At 41.0% G+C, this 14273-nt stretch overlaps 1 protein-coding gene across 2 annotated transcripts in view; it reads right to left on the bottom strand.

Moving 5' to 3' along the window:
• LOC124121658 (general transcription factor 3C polypeptide 1-like) overlaps positions 1-14273 on the bottom strand; it is a 293316-nt gene that overhangs the window by 262891 nt on the left and 16152 nt on the right. For both annotated transcript variants that reach the window (XM_048396961.1, XM_048396960.1), the window contains exons 15-25: positions 14062-14196; positions 12327-12425; positions 10876-11046; positions 10567-10684; positions 9730-9818; positions 8382-8573; positions 6543-6738; positions 5734-5875; positions 4027-4133; positions 2472-2588; positions 1189-1281 (exon numbers count right to left, since the gene is read on the bottom strand). In XM_048396961.1, coding sequence (XP_048252918.1) covers positions 1189-1281; positions 2472-2588; positions 4027-4133; positions 5734-5875; positions 6543-6738; positions 8382-8573; positions 9730-9818; positions 10567-10684; positions 10876-11046; positions 12327-12425; positions 14062-14196 — 1459 coding nt within the window. The remainder of the gene's footprint in view (positions 1-1188; positions 1282-2471; positions 2589-4026; positions 4134-5733; positions 5876-6542; positions 6739-8381; positions 8574-9729; positions 9819-10566; positions 10685-10875; positions 11047-12326; positions 12426-14061; positions 14197-14273) is intronic.

Here is a 14273-nt window from a genome sequence, read left to right as displayed (position 1 = left end):
AAATGTCATTTAGCAGTGCTTAATCAACAATGAACTACATCAAAACTGAAAAGGTTTATCTCCTAAACTTGGACCAGACAAACCAGTGGTTAATAGTGTGAGCAACAATCTACAGTCAGGGAAAGAAGACAAATAATAAACCAGGGCCTGTTCCATAAGGGAGTGCTAAGATGCTAAAACTCTCATACGATAACACAGATTTATGACTGTCATGGCACGAATATTGCTAAGAACAGGCCTCTGGTCACACTTGAGAGTTCCCTACAGGTCACCCCATCCCTGTCCCTGGGTTTCAACCATTGCACCCATGTGGGGAATCAAACCTGAGCCTTCGGCGTGATGAGTGAATGCTTTAAGCACTAGGCTACCTTGCTGCCCCCATCAAGATCATTAGGGGGTGACCAGCTTCGCTCATTGCATTCATGTGGGGAATCAAACCCGAGTCTTCGGCATGATGAGTGAATGCTTTAAGCACTAGGCTACCTTGCTGCCCCCATCAAGATCATTAGGGGGACACCAGCTTCGCTCATTGCATTCATGTGGGGAATCAAACCCGAGTCTTCGGCATGATGAGTGAACGCTTTAAGCACTAGGCTACCTTGCTGCCCCCATCAATATCATTAGGGGAACACCAGCTTCGCTCATTGCATTCATGTGGGGAATCAAACCCGAGTCTTCGGCATGATGAGTGAACGCTTTAAGCACTAGGCTACCTTGCTGCCCCCATCAAGATCATTAGGGGGACACCAGCTTCGCTCATTGCATTCATGTGGGGAATCAAACCCGAGTCTTCGGCATGATGGGTGAACGCTTTAAGCACTAGGCTACCTTGCTGCCCCCATCAAGATCATTAGGGGGACACCAGCTTCGCTCATTGCATCCATGTGGGGAATCAAACCTGAGTCTTCGGCATGATGAGTGAACGCTTTAAGCACTAGGCTACCTCGCTGCCCCCATCAATATCATAAGGGGGACACAAGCTTCGCACATTGCACCCATGTGGGGACCCGGGCGAATGCTTTAAGCACTAGGCTACCCCACTGCCCCCATCAATATCATTAGGGGGACACACATTGCACCCATGTGGGGAATCGGACCCGGGCGAACGCTTTAACCACTGGGCTGCTCCAACACCCCTCTGAAAACAAGAATAAACCTTGAGCTACTTATTCTGCAGAAGGTGATTACCGTCAGCAGATTTGTCCAGAGGCTTCCTCTTCACGCCCTTCCCACCCCGGTTTCCTCGAGTCCTCTTAGACATGGTTGGTTTATTGTCTTCAGCTGGATACACAAACAAAGATACATAAACATTTCCATGTGATCAAAGTGTTGGAGAGTAACAAAAGTTTATATTGCTCAAATTCAGCAATATTCCAGCCATATAACACTGTTGTGTCAAACTTACATGTGTTGAACTTACAGTTATCTCAAAGTAAAACCTTGGTCCTGCATATTCCTTCTTTATAATAATTCCTTCAGATATAATTCCGATTTCGTTTAACTTCATGTTGACTTTTATATGAGCTTGTGATGTGAAAGTGGAATATTTGAGCTGTTTTGTTTTATTATATTTATGTATTTTATACTGGTAATAATACATAAATGTATACATATTTTGTATGTTAATTGGTTGTTATTCAGCCCTAGGCCTAACAATGTTTACAAGACTTTACAGTGTTGTCACTGTTTCAATATCCTGTGTTATCCAAACACTAATTACAGAGACAACAAGAAGCACGTCTGACTTGACATATTTACTCTCGGAGGCCATGATCTTAAAAAGCCTGGATGTACAGGGATCAGTTATTATACTGGACTGATATGATAGGGAGCAGTCATTACTCGATATTACAACAGTCACTACCCCCAGTGTACAGTACATACACCCTGTGCACTCAAAAGAACTCACTCGTCTGATGGTAGATGACCCGATGGTAGACACACGAATACGTACATACACAAGTGTCAAAACGTTTGGAGTCACCCTGGGCAAGTGACTAAGTTCAAATGGGCCTCTGTTCACCCAGCAGGGAACGGGTACCAGATATGTGAGGTGGGTTAAAAAACCTTTTAGCGCCTGTAGGCAGCTTGGGTTGTATACTCCCCAGGGAGTTGAGAATGATAACTGGAATGCAAACAGATCCACTGATCGGGGAACAAATAAAACCACATTTGAGCAGATACTATTACCTGGATACCTGCGGTATATAAATGTATAATATAATTTAATTAAATTAATTAAATTAAAATAAATTAACAACCATGCCAGTATTGTCAATAATGATCAATACTAAAGGTAATGTAATTACTTTATTTTCTCATTGTTTGTTTGTCACATGTTTCGTGTTATTCATTCCTCATGCCAATCGGTAAATGTCTGCTAATTTCAAGAGTGTGTGTGTGTGTGTGTGTGTGTGTGTGTGTGTGTGTGTGTGTAAATATATGACTGAAGAATACAGAGTGCTACTAACTGAAAGGTCCCATCATGCCCAGCTGTTGTTGTGGGATTAATCGCGGTAGGCGCTTGCTGAGAGACGTTGACAGGAACTTCAATCTCCCACCTTCATTCCTCTCTTGAACACCTGTTTCTAGAAACAATGAGACGAATAAGTTATGCATATACAGTAAACTACGTTTATAACGAACACGCTTATAATGACCTGACAGATATATATAGTGAACTGGGATTTTGGGGTCTCATCCATTTGCTTATGTATGCTGTACTACAGTTATAACAAACTAAAATTAGTGGTCCCTTTGAGTTTGTTATAACCGCAGTTTACTGTACCTCTTTTCACTTGAGTGAGTGAGTGAGTTGGGTTTAACGCCGCTTTTAACAGTATTCCAGTCATATCACGGCGTGTCAGCTTAATGTGGGAGGAAAACCCGAAGTGATGCAGGTCTCAGAACGTTTACCATTTTGGTGAAACCCACGAGCACAGGTATGGTGCTGACAAACCTAGAAACATAATCGGGGCGAACCGTGATTCAAACCCACAATCATAGGTTTCTGGCAAGCACAAGGGACGCAACTCTGCACAGTGAATCGTGGCGCCTTAGACGACTGGGCCACCCGTGCCCCCTGTTTTCACTTGATTTTAACAAAAGACACATCTGAATGTTCAGTTACTGACAGTGCAATACAACTAAGATGGAGTTACACTAACGTCCCACTTGACCAGTAGAATCAATGAAGGAACAATGGACATGCATTTAGGTATGCTACGTTCAGCAATATTCAAGCAACATCATGGCGCCCTGGGAACAAGCAAGTCCGGGCCAGGCACACCAGTGTTTTTGATGACACGTGAAACATATCGACATGATCAGGGTTGACTAGTACCACCTTTTAACCATAAGCCCCAGTTATATATCATATGTCAAAGTTGCTTGCAATAAACAAGACTACAGTCATTGGTTAATTGCATGATCAATGCCCCGCATTCAAGGTTTTGTTTGTTTGTTGTTTAATGCTGGATTCAGTTATATCTAAATAATTGAGTCTGGACCAGACAATCCAGTGACTGACAACATGAGCATCAATCTATGCAATTGGGATCACATTGGAACCAACTCAGCGAGCCTGACCTTCAATCGTATTTGTCGCCTCTTGAGACAAGCATGTGTTGAAGGCCCATTAGAACCAGCATCTTTGAAGGGGCACACTCATGGCACAATCATACACAACAGAGTGTGACCAACCAATCCCCAACTTAGTCAGCTCCTACGGCAGACATGAGATAACGTCCACACATACAAGGCATTAGGGGCGAAACGATGCTTTTCTCTCTGTATCGATACAAGACATACACTTGCTGAAATAAATTATGTACTACTCGTTTAATGACCCCTGGCATTTTTTAAATAAATTTTATGAGTTGGATAGAGAAAAATTGTGTTGTAATTAGCGTTTCAAGTCTACAACTAAACAGAGCCATTATGAACATGAATCTACAGCCAGCTGTTCCTTTTGAACCTTCTCTGAACATGAGTTTCTGAAGTTCTTTCCTAGGAAAGAAAGCTTACTCTTTTTGCGTGTTCGCTGCGCCGCTCGCCTCTTGACCAGCTCGTTGTGTGTGTCTGGCTTCTTCCGTCTCACCTCCCCCGGACGAGACCAGTTACGGATGAGATGGCTGCATAACAGCAATGGTGGGCCCAATACATTACAAATTCAACACAAATACAATACAAATACAATACAAATACAATACAATACAATACAATACAATACAATACAATACAAAACAAAACAAATACAATACAATTCAAAACAAAACAAATACAATACAATACAATTCAAATACAAATACAATACAATACAATACAATACAATTCAAAACAAATACAAATACAAATACAAATACAATACAATACAATACAATACAAATTCAATACAATTCAAAACAAAACAAATACAATACAATACAATTCAAATACAATGCAAATACAATGCAATACAATACGATTTTGTAAAAATATGGCCATGATAAATTAATTTTATTACATTTTCATCCCCGCCCGCCTAGCTACCAAACACCCTCCCATACATTGTCCCATGTTCCTTCAGCTGAAGACAATAGCGATCAGAGTTCCATATTTGTTTACTTAGGGAAACCCATAAGCATGCCAACAAACCAATGATCATAATCATGAAAATATTGGATTCAAACCTCTAATTAAATGATCTTGCCTCGCCTAAGGGACGCAACTCTGCACAGCAGCTTGACTATGCAACTATATAGTACCCCCGGAATGTTAAACATGGACAATGCTCCAGTGTTTGTACTTGGTGTCATGATACACTGTCTAATTAGGGGAATCATCAACTGCTGGATACAACTATATGGTACCCCCGGAATGTTAAACATGGACAATGCTCCGGTGTCTGTACTTGGTGTCATGATACACTGTCTAATTAGGGGAATCATCAACTGCTGGATACAACTATATGGTACCCCCGGAATGTTAAACATGGACAATGCTCCGGTGTCTGTACTTGGTGTCATGATACACTGTCTAATTAGGGGAAACATAAACTGCTGGATCGGTCTGTTTCTCAACACAGGAGTCAGCGAATAATTAAAATGGTGTTTGAATGATTCATTAGAGAATAACCAATGAACTATGAGGAATTATGATTATCTGTCTCGAGTAAATGAATGTGTTAATTCCGAGCCTTTGACAAGGGACGTACATCATTCATTCACAGGGGATAAATAATGCGTAAATCCGAGTTTCGTGTGGATAACTCTATCTATTACTCACTGACATTTTAAGAGGGAAAATGAAGAAAAAATGTATGAAATGCAAACCCTGGAGCGAAACGTTTATGAAGGCAGCCTATTGTTCAGATGACGTCATGTAATCAATTTGTGATGTCATGAGTGAGTGAGTATGGTTTTCGTCACTTTTAGCAATATTCCAGCAATATCACAGCGGGGGACACCAGAAACGGGCTTCACACATTGTACCCATGTCGGGAATCGAACCCAGGTCTTAGGCATGACGAGTGAACGCTTTAACCACTAGGCTACCCGACCGCCCCTGTGATGTCATGAACAATGGATGACGTCATATCGTATTTTTCTCAACGATGAAGCACTGTGATGTCATATGGCTTCATTTGTCCAATCAGAATTAAGAATCTAAAATGCACACTTGCACCTGCAAATACAGGAAAGTTATTACCAAGTCTCGTAGCTCCTGAAAGAGAGTGTGTTTCAATTGACTTACAGGAATAGGCTGGAGTCGAAGCCCGAAGCACCACGCCGGTCCCCCGGGAGGTATGGGATGGGGGGGTCCTCCTGGAACTTGACATTAGTTAGGGCGTCCACCAGGGAGAAGCTTGGCTCTGTGTCGTCTTCGTTGTCCAACACTGAAGCAAGCAGAGCAGAGAGACTTACTGTACGAAGTGTTCTACTCCGGTGCAGTGATGAGTTAGCATTGCACTACTGCCACAAGCTAATTTGCATATAACGAGAAGGAACATTTCTCTTGTTTGTAAACAAACACATTTATTCCGAAATGAGAGCAGCCTAGCTTAAAGGAGGCCTTTTTAGTTAAATCTACATATTGTTTTGTATAATTATAATAAAACAACTTAAAACTTAAAAATATCTAAAATTATGCTACTGCTGGAGTGAGGAGTATGACGATATATTTTTACACATCAAAGTGACCGTATCGTCAGCTATTCATAAGGCTTTACTGTCTGCACATGGACCTCCACATCCATTGAAAACAAAGGATAAATACACAAATGGATATAATTTTCCACATTTTATTATATTTTCTCAACGAACGCTAACTATTTCATGACATATATAGACTTTTAATCTATATAGATCATCATCCTCAACAAGGGGTGGTCGGGTAGCCTAGTGGTTAAAGCGTTCGCTCGTCACGCCGAAGACCCGGGTTCGATTCCCGACATGGGTACAATGTGTGAAGCCTATTTCTGGTGTCCCCCGCCGTGATATTGCTGGAATATTGCTAAAAGCGGCGTAAAACTCACTCACTCACTCATCATCAACAGCACTTACCTCCCTTGTAGCCGAGGTTGGAGTTGAGGGCAATGACCTCCAGGTCACACCAGTAAGTGTGGACATCCTCATCTGTGTTGAGTGTGTAGTATTGCTCCTTGAAGGATACATCCAGTTCTGGGGTGGTCTTGCAGTAGGCAATGATGGATGTCCTTGTGTCCAGCAGGAGAGCCTTCTTTTGAAGGAACATAAAACACTGCCACAAAGCAAACATGTATGTGTGAGTTAGGGGAAATAACATGCCAGAATTTCAAACATTTCATTATTTGTGACAGAGGATTGTGGCCAAGTGGTTTTAAAGTGTACCAACAGGGATCACCAACAGTGACAGTTTTGCGGGGAAGTTCGTAGAAAGCAGACTGTGTTATATAAATGCGCAGTGAAGCAGTCATTAAATCAGATGCATTTTCAATCCAAATTGATTATGCCGAATTTTTTTTTTTTTTTATTGTCCAATCAAATTCAAGTATTTCAGGTAGTCATGGTAGAATCTTGGATAAATTTATTACAATGGATTACAAATGTAAGTCGATATACTACAATGAACACTTTTACAGCCAGAGAGTGTAATAATAGGACTAATGTAATAATAGGACTAACTCGCGTACTTCAGTACAGATCTTCGTCCAGTTATTTGTGCTCACCATATTGTCTTCGCGTTGTAAAATAAAATTAACGCTCACTGTATGAGTGTAGTATGCATTTATTGGTAGTCCAATGGTAGTCAAATACTGTATTCCAGTATTTTACTCATCAAGGAATACATTTATGTAGGAAGGCCCTTTCCCAGGTTGATTTAGATTAATTGTACACACTAGTTTGAACAACCAAACAAAAAAACACCTCCCATCCACACTTTATTTTCAAAAGACATTGCCTGAGAACCAATTCTTTTATTTTTTTAGGCATATCGATATCGCACCCACTGTAGGTCTCAAGAGATACAAAATGTCCGATTGGGAATTGTTTTACCACAGCACTTGCAAAACGTATTTAGATACATGTATTAAACAATCATGGTCATGTATACACTGAAGTCGACTTAAGTTATATCTTTATTCAACCATATGAAAAATCAGAAGGAATGGGTGCATAGTCAGAAAGAAACGCGAACATTAGTGACTTGTAGTGTAACCATAGAGTTCTAGATAATTTTTGTCATTAAACAATTATATCACGTGACCAACCACAGGTCCGGGTAGTCCTGTGGGTACCCGGGTCCTACTCAGTACCCACTCGACCCGGGTATCAGAGTTACCCGTCCCAGCCCTAATCACAATGCATCCACATTGAATCATTCCCGCCCTGACTTTCCATAAATGGTGTCTTTCATTGGAACTTTTAGAATTGACATATATCAACTCAAAAGTATCAAAATATATTGATGTACTGATTCAAAATAAAAATAATGACTCTGTATGTGCATGAAAAAAATCCCTATGTAGACTTGCAATTTATCAATTCACTATTTTGTATCAATACCGCATCAACATTAAGAATTTACCGCTACATCGACAGAGAGATATACAATGACATCCCTACCTACATCCCCATTTTCATAAGTTTCAGAGGATACTGAATGAATTTGTGACACCACATTCTTTAATGGATGAAATTATTCGCTGATACATCGATAACTCAATGTCATTAGACCTCAATACAACACAAAACCTTTTTCCTAATCATTTACTGCAAACATTAGAAATTTGATTTGCAACAAAATATCAATTTATCGATATGCTATAATTTTTTTACTTGTACATCAACTTCTTATTCACTTGATTATCACTGACTGTAAATGTAAGTTCAACACATACATTTGACAGGAAAATAAGTCACCTTGTCCTTATCTTTGAAGACCTGCGGCCCAAATGACAGCAGCCCCATGAGGCAGAGCTGGTAGCAGCTGTCGTGGAAGGACTGTGTGTAGCGCCGCGCGAACAGCACCTGCTGTCTGATGGAGGGCGGGAGGCACACCACTGGGTAGAACCGCTTCTTAGGGTGGTCCAGCATCTCAATCAGACCATCAATCTGTAAATAGAATGTGAGTGAGTTCAGTATGTGGAGTGGAGTGAGTTCAGTACTGTAAATCGTGAAATTAATGCGTCTCCAAAAGAATGCAACCGCTGGCCCCTAGCCAAAAATGTGACTTAATATGATTGCGACAACCCCCTCCTCTCAAGCATCAGTGGATTTATATCTAAAGAAAATACAGGAAAATCCTCACCTTAATTAAACCTTACAATAATCCAATCACACACCAAATAACACCGCTTATTAGCGCTGAGTTGAGTACTTCCGCCAAAACGATACATGCACGCTGGCTTGTGTCAGCCTTTGATGCAGTCGCAAAGAACAAAGACACTGTGTTGCGCGGGTGGCGTCTGTCTGGGTGAGTGAGTTTGGTTTAACGCCACTTTTAACAGTATTCCAGCTATATCGTTGCATGTCAGCTTGATGCAGGTCTCAGACGTTTACCGCTTCGGTGAAACCAACAAGCACAGGTATGGTGCTGACAAACCTAGAAACATAATCGGGGCGAACCGTGATTCGAACCCACAATCATAGGTTTCTGGCATGCCAAAGGGACGCAACTCTGCACAGCGAATCGCGGCGCCTTAGACGACTGGGCCACCCATGCCCCTGCGTCTGTCTTGACTTGCAGGTGTGATCAGTGATGACATAAGTGAGTAGAACTCTTGTCTTGGCCCAGCAGTGACAATTCACAGGATGTAATTAGTGTTTGAATGACATTGTTTATATACTTGTTACAAGTGCTGCTCAATTAACAGTGATGTGGAATACATAGTTGTTTGTTTTTAAAGCATATGTCAAAGTTGGTATTTCTGCTACCCGAAATGTCTTATTGTTGATATAAATGTGATGTTTAATAATGCGAGCAAAGACCACTCGCATTTTTCGCTTTTAATTCACGTTCACGTTAATTTCAAGATTTATAGTATTTGGGCTGGAGTGGAACAGTGGATCCTGGAACAACAAAGGTCCACAACTCAGCACAGACCTACCAAGATGGCAACTCATTGAATGAAGGGGTATTAGCCAATATTACCCATAAAAAGCTTTGTGATTTGATTAATGGCTGTCAGTATAAGACGTAACATAACATTACCAATAAATGTGTGAACATTGTTTTACATTACAGAGCAATTACAGCAGTATGACTGACCTTGTATGGCAGACTGACGACCTTGCAGTAGACAACCAGAGGCATCAGCACAAGCACGTCACTCATCAAAAACCAACCCTGGCCATGTCCTACAAACAAGGCAGGAAACAGAGCTCAAGATAAGCTGCATATTTGCATAAAATACGCATTAAATAAACTAAAATATGTCAACAAATCAAATCCTAGCATATGAAATACGCAACAACAATTATAAATACACTATTGAAATAAAATTAATGCGTTTATTACAACGATTAAACAAAACAATTGTATTTACTACAACTGTTAGATAAAGTGATTGTGTATCAGCCGATCGCCAAATTCACTCATCGACAGTTACGGTACATTTGGAAAAGCTTCTGTGACAAACATACTGATAGATGACAATTGAAAAGCCCACCATGCCTAGTCAATGTACATATAGTGTTTTAATTAGTCGCTGATTGGTAATTAAAACAAAAGCAACTTTCTTACAATGCTAGGTTTTGTAAACAAAAATATGGATTTCCGGACAGGGAGCCCCAAGCAGACGCTGACGGGTATACTACTATTCATATAGTTTCAAATGATTTACAGGGATTGTTACGAAACAGGTTTTAAGTGAAATACCCAAATGTCAAGAAACAGGTGGGTAAATAAAATTTGAATACTCTCTAAAACTTGTGGATACCCAATCAAAATTAAACCCCTGGGTAAAATACCCAAATAGCCAAAAGCTTATCCTGTAGCTCTGAGAAAACATATATTTTTAGGAAATATTCCAAAACTTGCAGCTAACAAGATAACAACTCTCAACACAACATAAACTCCACACCCTTCATCTTACTGACTACATACCATGGTTAGACCGAAGTGGCGCCAGGTACCGTTTCCATGTCAAATCATCCAGATAAAGTGGCGGTTCTTTCATGGCCTCGATCTGTTCATGGACAGACAGGTGACTCTGTTCGTCTGACTGATGAGTGAAAACAAGGACAGTGAGAAGTGAAAATCATATTTTCATTTGATATCTTCTCAATGAAAGTTAACTATTTCATGCAAAATGTCTAGACTTTTGAAAAATTGGAATATTGCTTAAAATGTCCCAAAGCCATACCTGTTCACACACTCATTATTTATAGTCATAAAGTCACAAAGGGTGTGTACCTTCGCTCCTGTGTCCCCTGACTCATCGTCCTGACTCAGAGCTGAGGCCTCGGTAGAATCTGACTGATCAACAAGGTGGCCAGCGTAGCCGTACAGGAGGTAGTGGAGGTACTCATACACCATCTTGTGTCGCTTCACCTTTGGCAGGAAGTTGTACTTCATATATGCACTCTGAAACACAATGCTGTTGTCAACAAACATTTCTTCTGCAGACAAAACACACATTATCTGTAGCAGTGCACTCTGAAACACAATGCTGTTGTCAACAAACATTTCTTCTGCAGACAAAACACATATTATCTGTAGCAGTGCACTCTGAAACACAATGCTGTCATCAACAAACATTCCTTCTGCAGACAAAACACATATTATCTGTAGCAGTGCACTCCGAAACACAATGCTGTCGTCAACAAACATTTCTTCTTTCAGACAAAACACATATTATCTGTAGCAGTGCACTTTGAAACACAATGCTGTCGTCAACAAACATTCCTTCTTTCAGACAAAACACATATTATCTGTAGCAGTGCACTTTGAAACACAATGCTGTCGTCAACAAACATTCCTTCTTTCAGACAAAACACATATTATCTGTAGCAGTGCACTCTGAAACACAATGCTGTCATCAACAAACATTCCTTCTGCAGACAAAACACATATTATTTGTAGCAGTGCACTCTGAAACACAATGCTGTCGTCAACAAACATTCCTTCTTTCAGACAAAACACATATTATCTGTTGCAGTGCACTCTGAAACACAATGCTGTCATCAACAAACATTCCTTCTTTCAGACAAAACACATATTATCTGTAGCAGTGCACTTTGAAACACAATGCTGTCGTCAACAAACATTTCTTCTGCAGACAAAACACATATTATCTGTAGCAGTGCACTCTGAAACACAATGCTGTCATCAACAAACATTCCTTCTGCAGACAAAACACAGAGAATTGAAACCAAGAAACTGAGGACTCATATTATCTGTAGCAGTGCACTCTGAAACAGAGGACAGTCCAATGATGCAGTGACAACACAACAAAATTAATATAAAACAAAATAATATTATTCATTAGGATAGAAAGATTGCATGTCCTAACTGATATTTACACAAATGCTCTATAGCGATTCTCATTGTTCAATGGTCAGTCGAGCGATATGACATCATATTACTTTGCTGTTGAGAACAATATGACATGACGTCATCCATTTTTCATGACGTCACAATTTGTGAACAACATGCTGAGTCTAGTCAGGTTTTCTGTAGGGTTAACATTACCTATATTTTCTTCATTTTCTTGGCTTAAATGACTACGTAATATATACAAAAACAAACTTGAAAGTCTGTATTACAGAATTCCTCATGAATTAATGCTGTAAATTCTGGGGACAAATTATCTGGTTCCTGGTCCCTCACTACTGATTCAGTAAATGTTTAAATGTTTACACTACCGGGTCATACACCATCTCCTCCACCTTCAGCTTGCTACGATACTCGCGGAACTTCATGATGCTCTCTCGAAGACTCTCGGGAAGATCTGGTGGCAGATGCTGCAAATAGTGGAGGGAAGGTGAGGAAACAGATTCCTACTCAGTTTGGCGAGAGGGAGGGTGAAGGAAGAGCTTCCTACACAGTTTGGCGAGAGGGAGGGTGAGGAAACAGATTCCTACACAGTTTGGCGAGAGGGAGGGTGAAGGAAGAGCTTCCTACACAGTTTGGCGAGAGGGAAGGTGAGGAAACAGATTCCTACACAGTGTGGCGAGAGGGAGGGTGAAGGAAGAGCTTCCTACACAGTTTGGCGAGAGGGAAGGTGAGGAAACAGATTCCTACACAGTTTGGCGAGAGGGAGGGTGAAGGAAGAGCTTCCTACACAGTTTGGCGAGAGGGAAGGTGAGGAAACAGATTCCTACACAGTGTGGCGAGAGGGAGGGTGAAGGAAGAGCTTCCTACACAGTTTGGCGAGAGGGAGGGTGAAGGAAGAGCTTCCTACACAGTTTGGCGAGAGGGAGGGTGAAGGAAGAGCTTCCTACAGTTTGGCGAGAGGGAGGGTGAAGGAAGAGCTTCCTACACAGTTTGGCGAGAGGGAGGGTGAAGGAAGAGCTTCCTACACAGTTTGGCGAGAGGGAGGGTGAAGGAAGAGCTTCCTACACAGTTTGGCGAGAGGGAGGGTGAGGGAACAGCTTTCTGCTTCGTGTTGGCTTACAAATTAGCTGTGCTACACACTTTCAATACCTATCATATATGTGAGTAAAGTATTACAATGTACCACAATGTTTATGCACATACAGCGCAATACTTTTTTTAAAGGCTATCGTCATATTTCCATAATTTACACTTCACTCAATATCTTTGCTAACACCAAAGAGTGTTTTGCTGACAAAAGTTCACATCATAGAATGGAGATAAACATACTGTGTTCTTAATGTAGAAACAGGTTACCTGTTGATTTATCTGTGCTTTATTTAACATCTGACACACCACCCTTAAATGTACAGGTAACCTAGCTCTACACTGAAAATGGGGAGGTTAGGTAGCCTATAGTGGTTAAAGCATTTGCTGTTTTCGATTCCCGACACGGGTTCAATGTGTGAAGCCCATTTCTGGTGTCCCCTGCCGTGATATTGCTGGAATATTGCTGGTTTGTTGCTAAAAGCATCATAAAACCATACTCACAACATCAACTGGGAAAACATCCAAATCCTCTCCATCAACCTCCATGACTTATATATATGTAGCGGCCATAAAATTTCCGAGTCCTGTGATGGGATTCGAACCACGGACCTTCTGATTCGAGGTCGGACGCCTTGTCCACATGACCAAAGAGGTTAACCCTGTCAGCAAGCTAGTAGGGTACTGAGGCTTATTTGGCTCAAATTTAATATGAACGTGCTCAGCCCCACGTTGGGCGCCAATGTAGAAGGTCTGTGGTTCGAATCCCATCACGGGACTCGGAAATTTTATGGCCGCTACATATATAATAATGATCTATACCGAAACGTCGCTATTACTGTATAAAAAAAAGTTGTTATCCATAATTGTCTACTTTGTCATCCGTCAACTTCTAAGAAATGTCTGTGAAACAACAAAAAATGTTAATCTGAGACCAAATGAGGCAGAAAGATCTTGTGATACTGTCAAAGCAGATCTGGCATACACAAAGCTACACAACAGTATTTCCCCACGCACCAGTGTTGGATCACCCCTCGATGACTTGCTGCCATGTTTCTTCTTCATCCCAAAATTCTTCATCTTGGCGTGATCGATGAAGGTTTTGATTATCTGGTCCTGAGGCTGCACGTCTGGCGAACACACAAACTCCAGCTGAATCAGAACAAGTGAGTATCAATTGAAGGATATCAGACCATTATTACACACAAATTTCAGAGGAATCAGGACAT

Source organism: Haliotis rufescens, unplaced genomic scaffold, assembly GCF_023055435.1.
Source record: "Haliotis rufescens isolate VD_foot unplaced genomic scaffold, xgHalRufe1.0.p SCAF_16, whole genome shotgun sequence".
Classification (NCBI taxonomy): domain Eukaryota; kingdom Metazoa; phylum Mollusca; class Gastropoda; order Lepetellida; family Haliotidae; genus Haliotis; species Haliotis rufescens.
The sequence above is the reverse complement of the archived record's forward strand: the minus strand, read 5'-3'. Positions and strand labels throughout refer to the sequence as shown.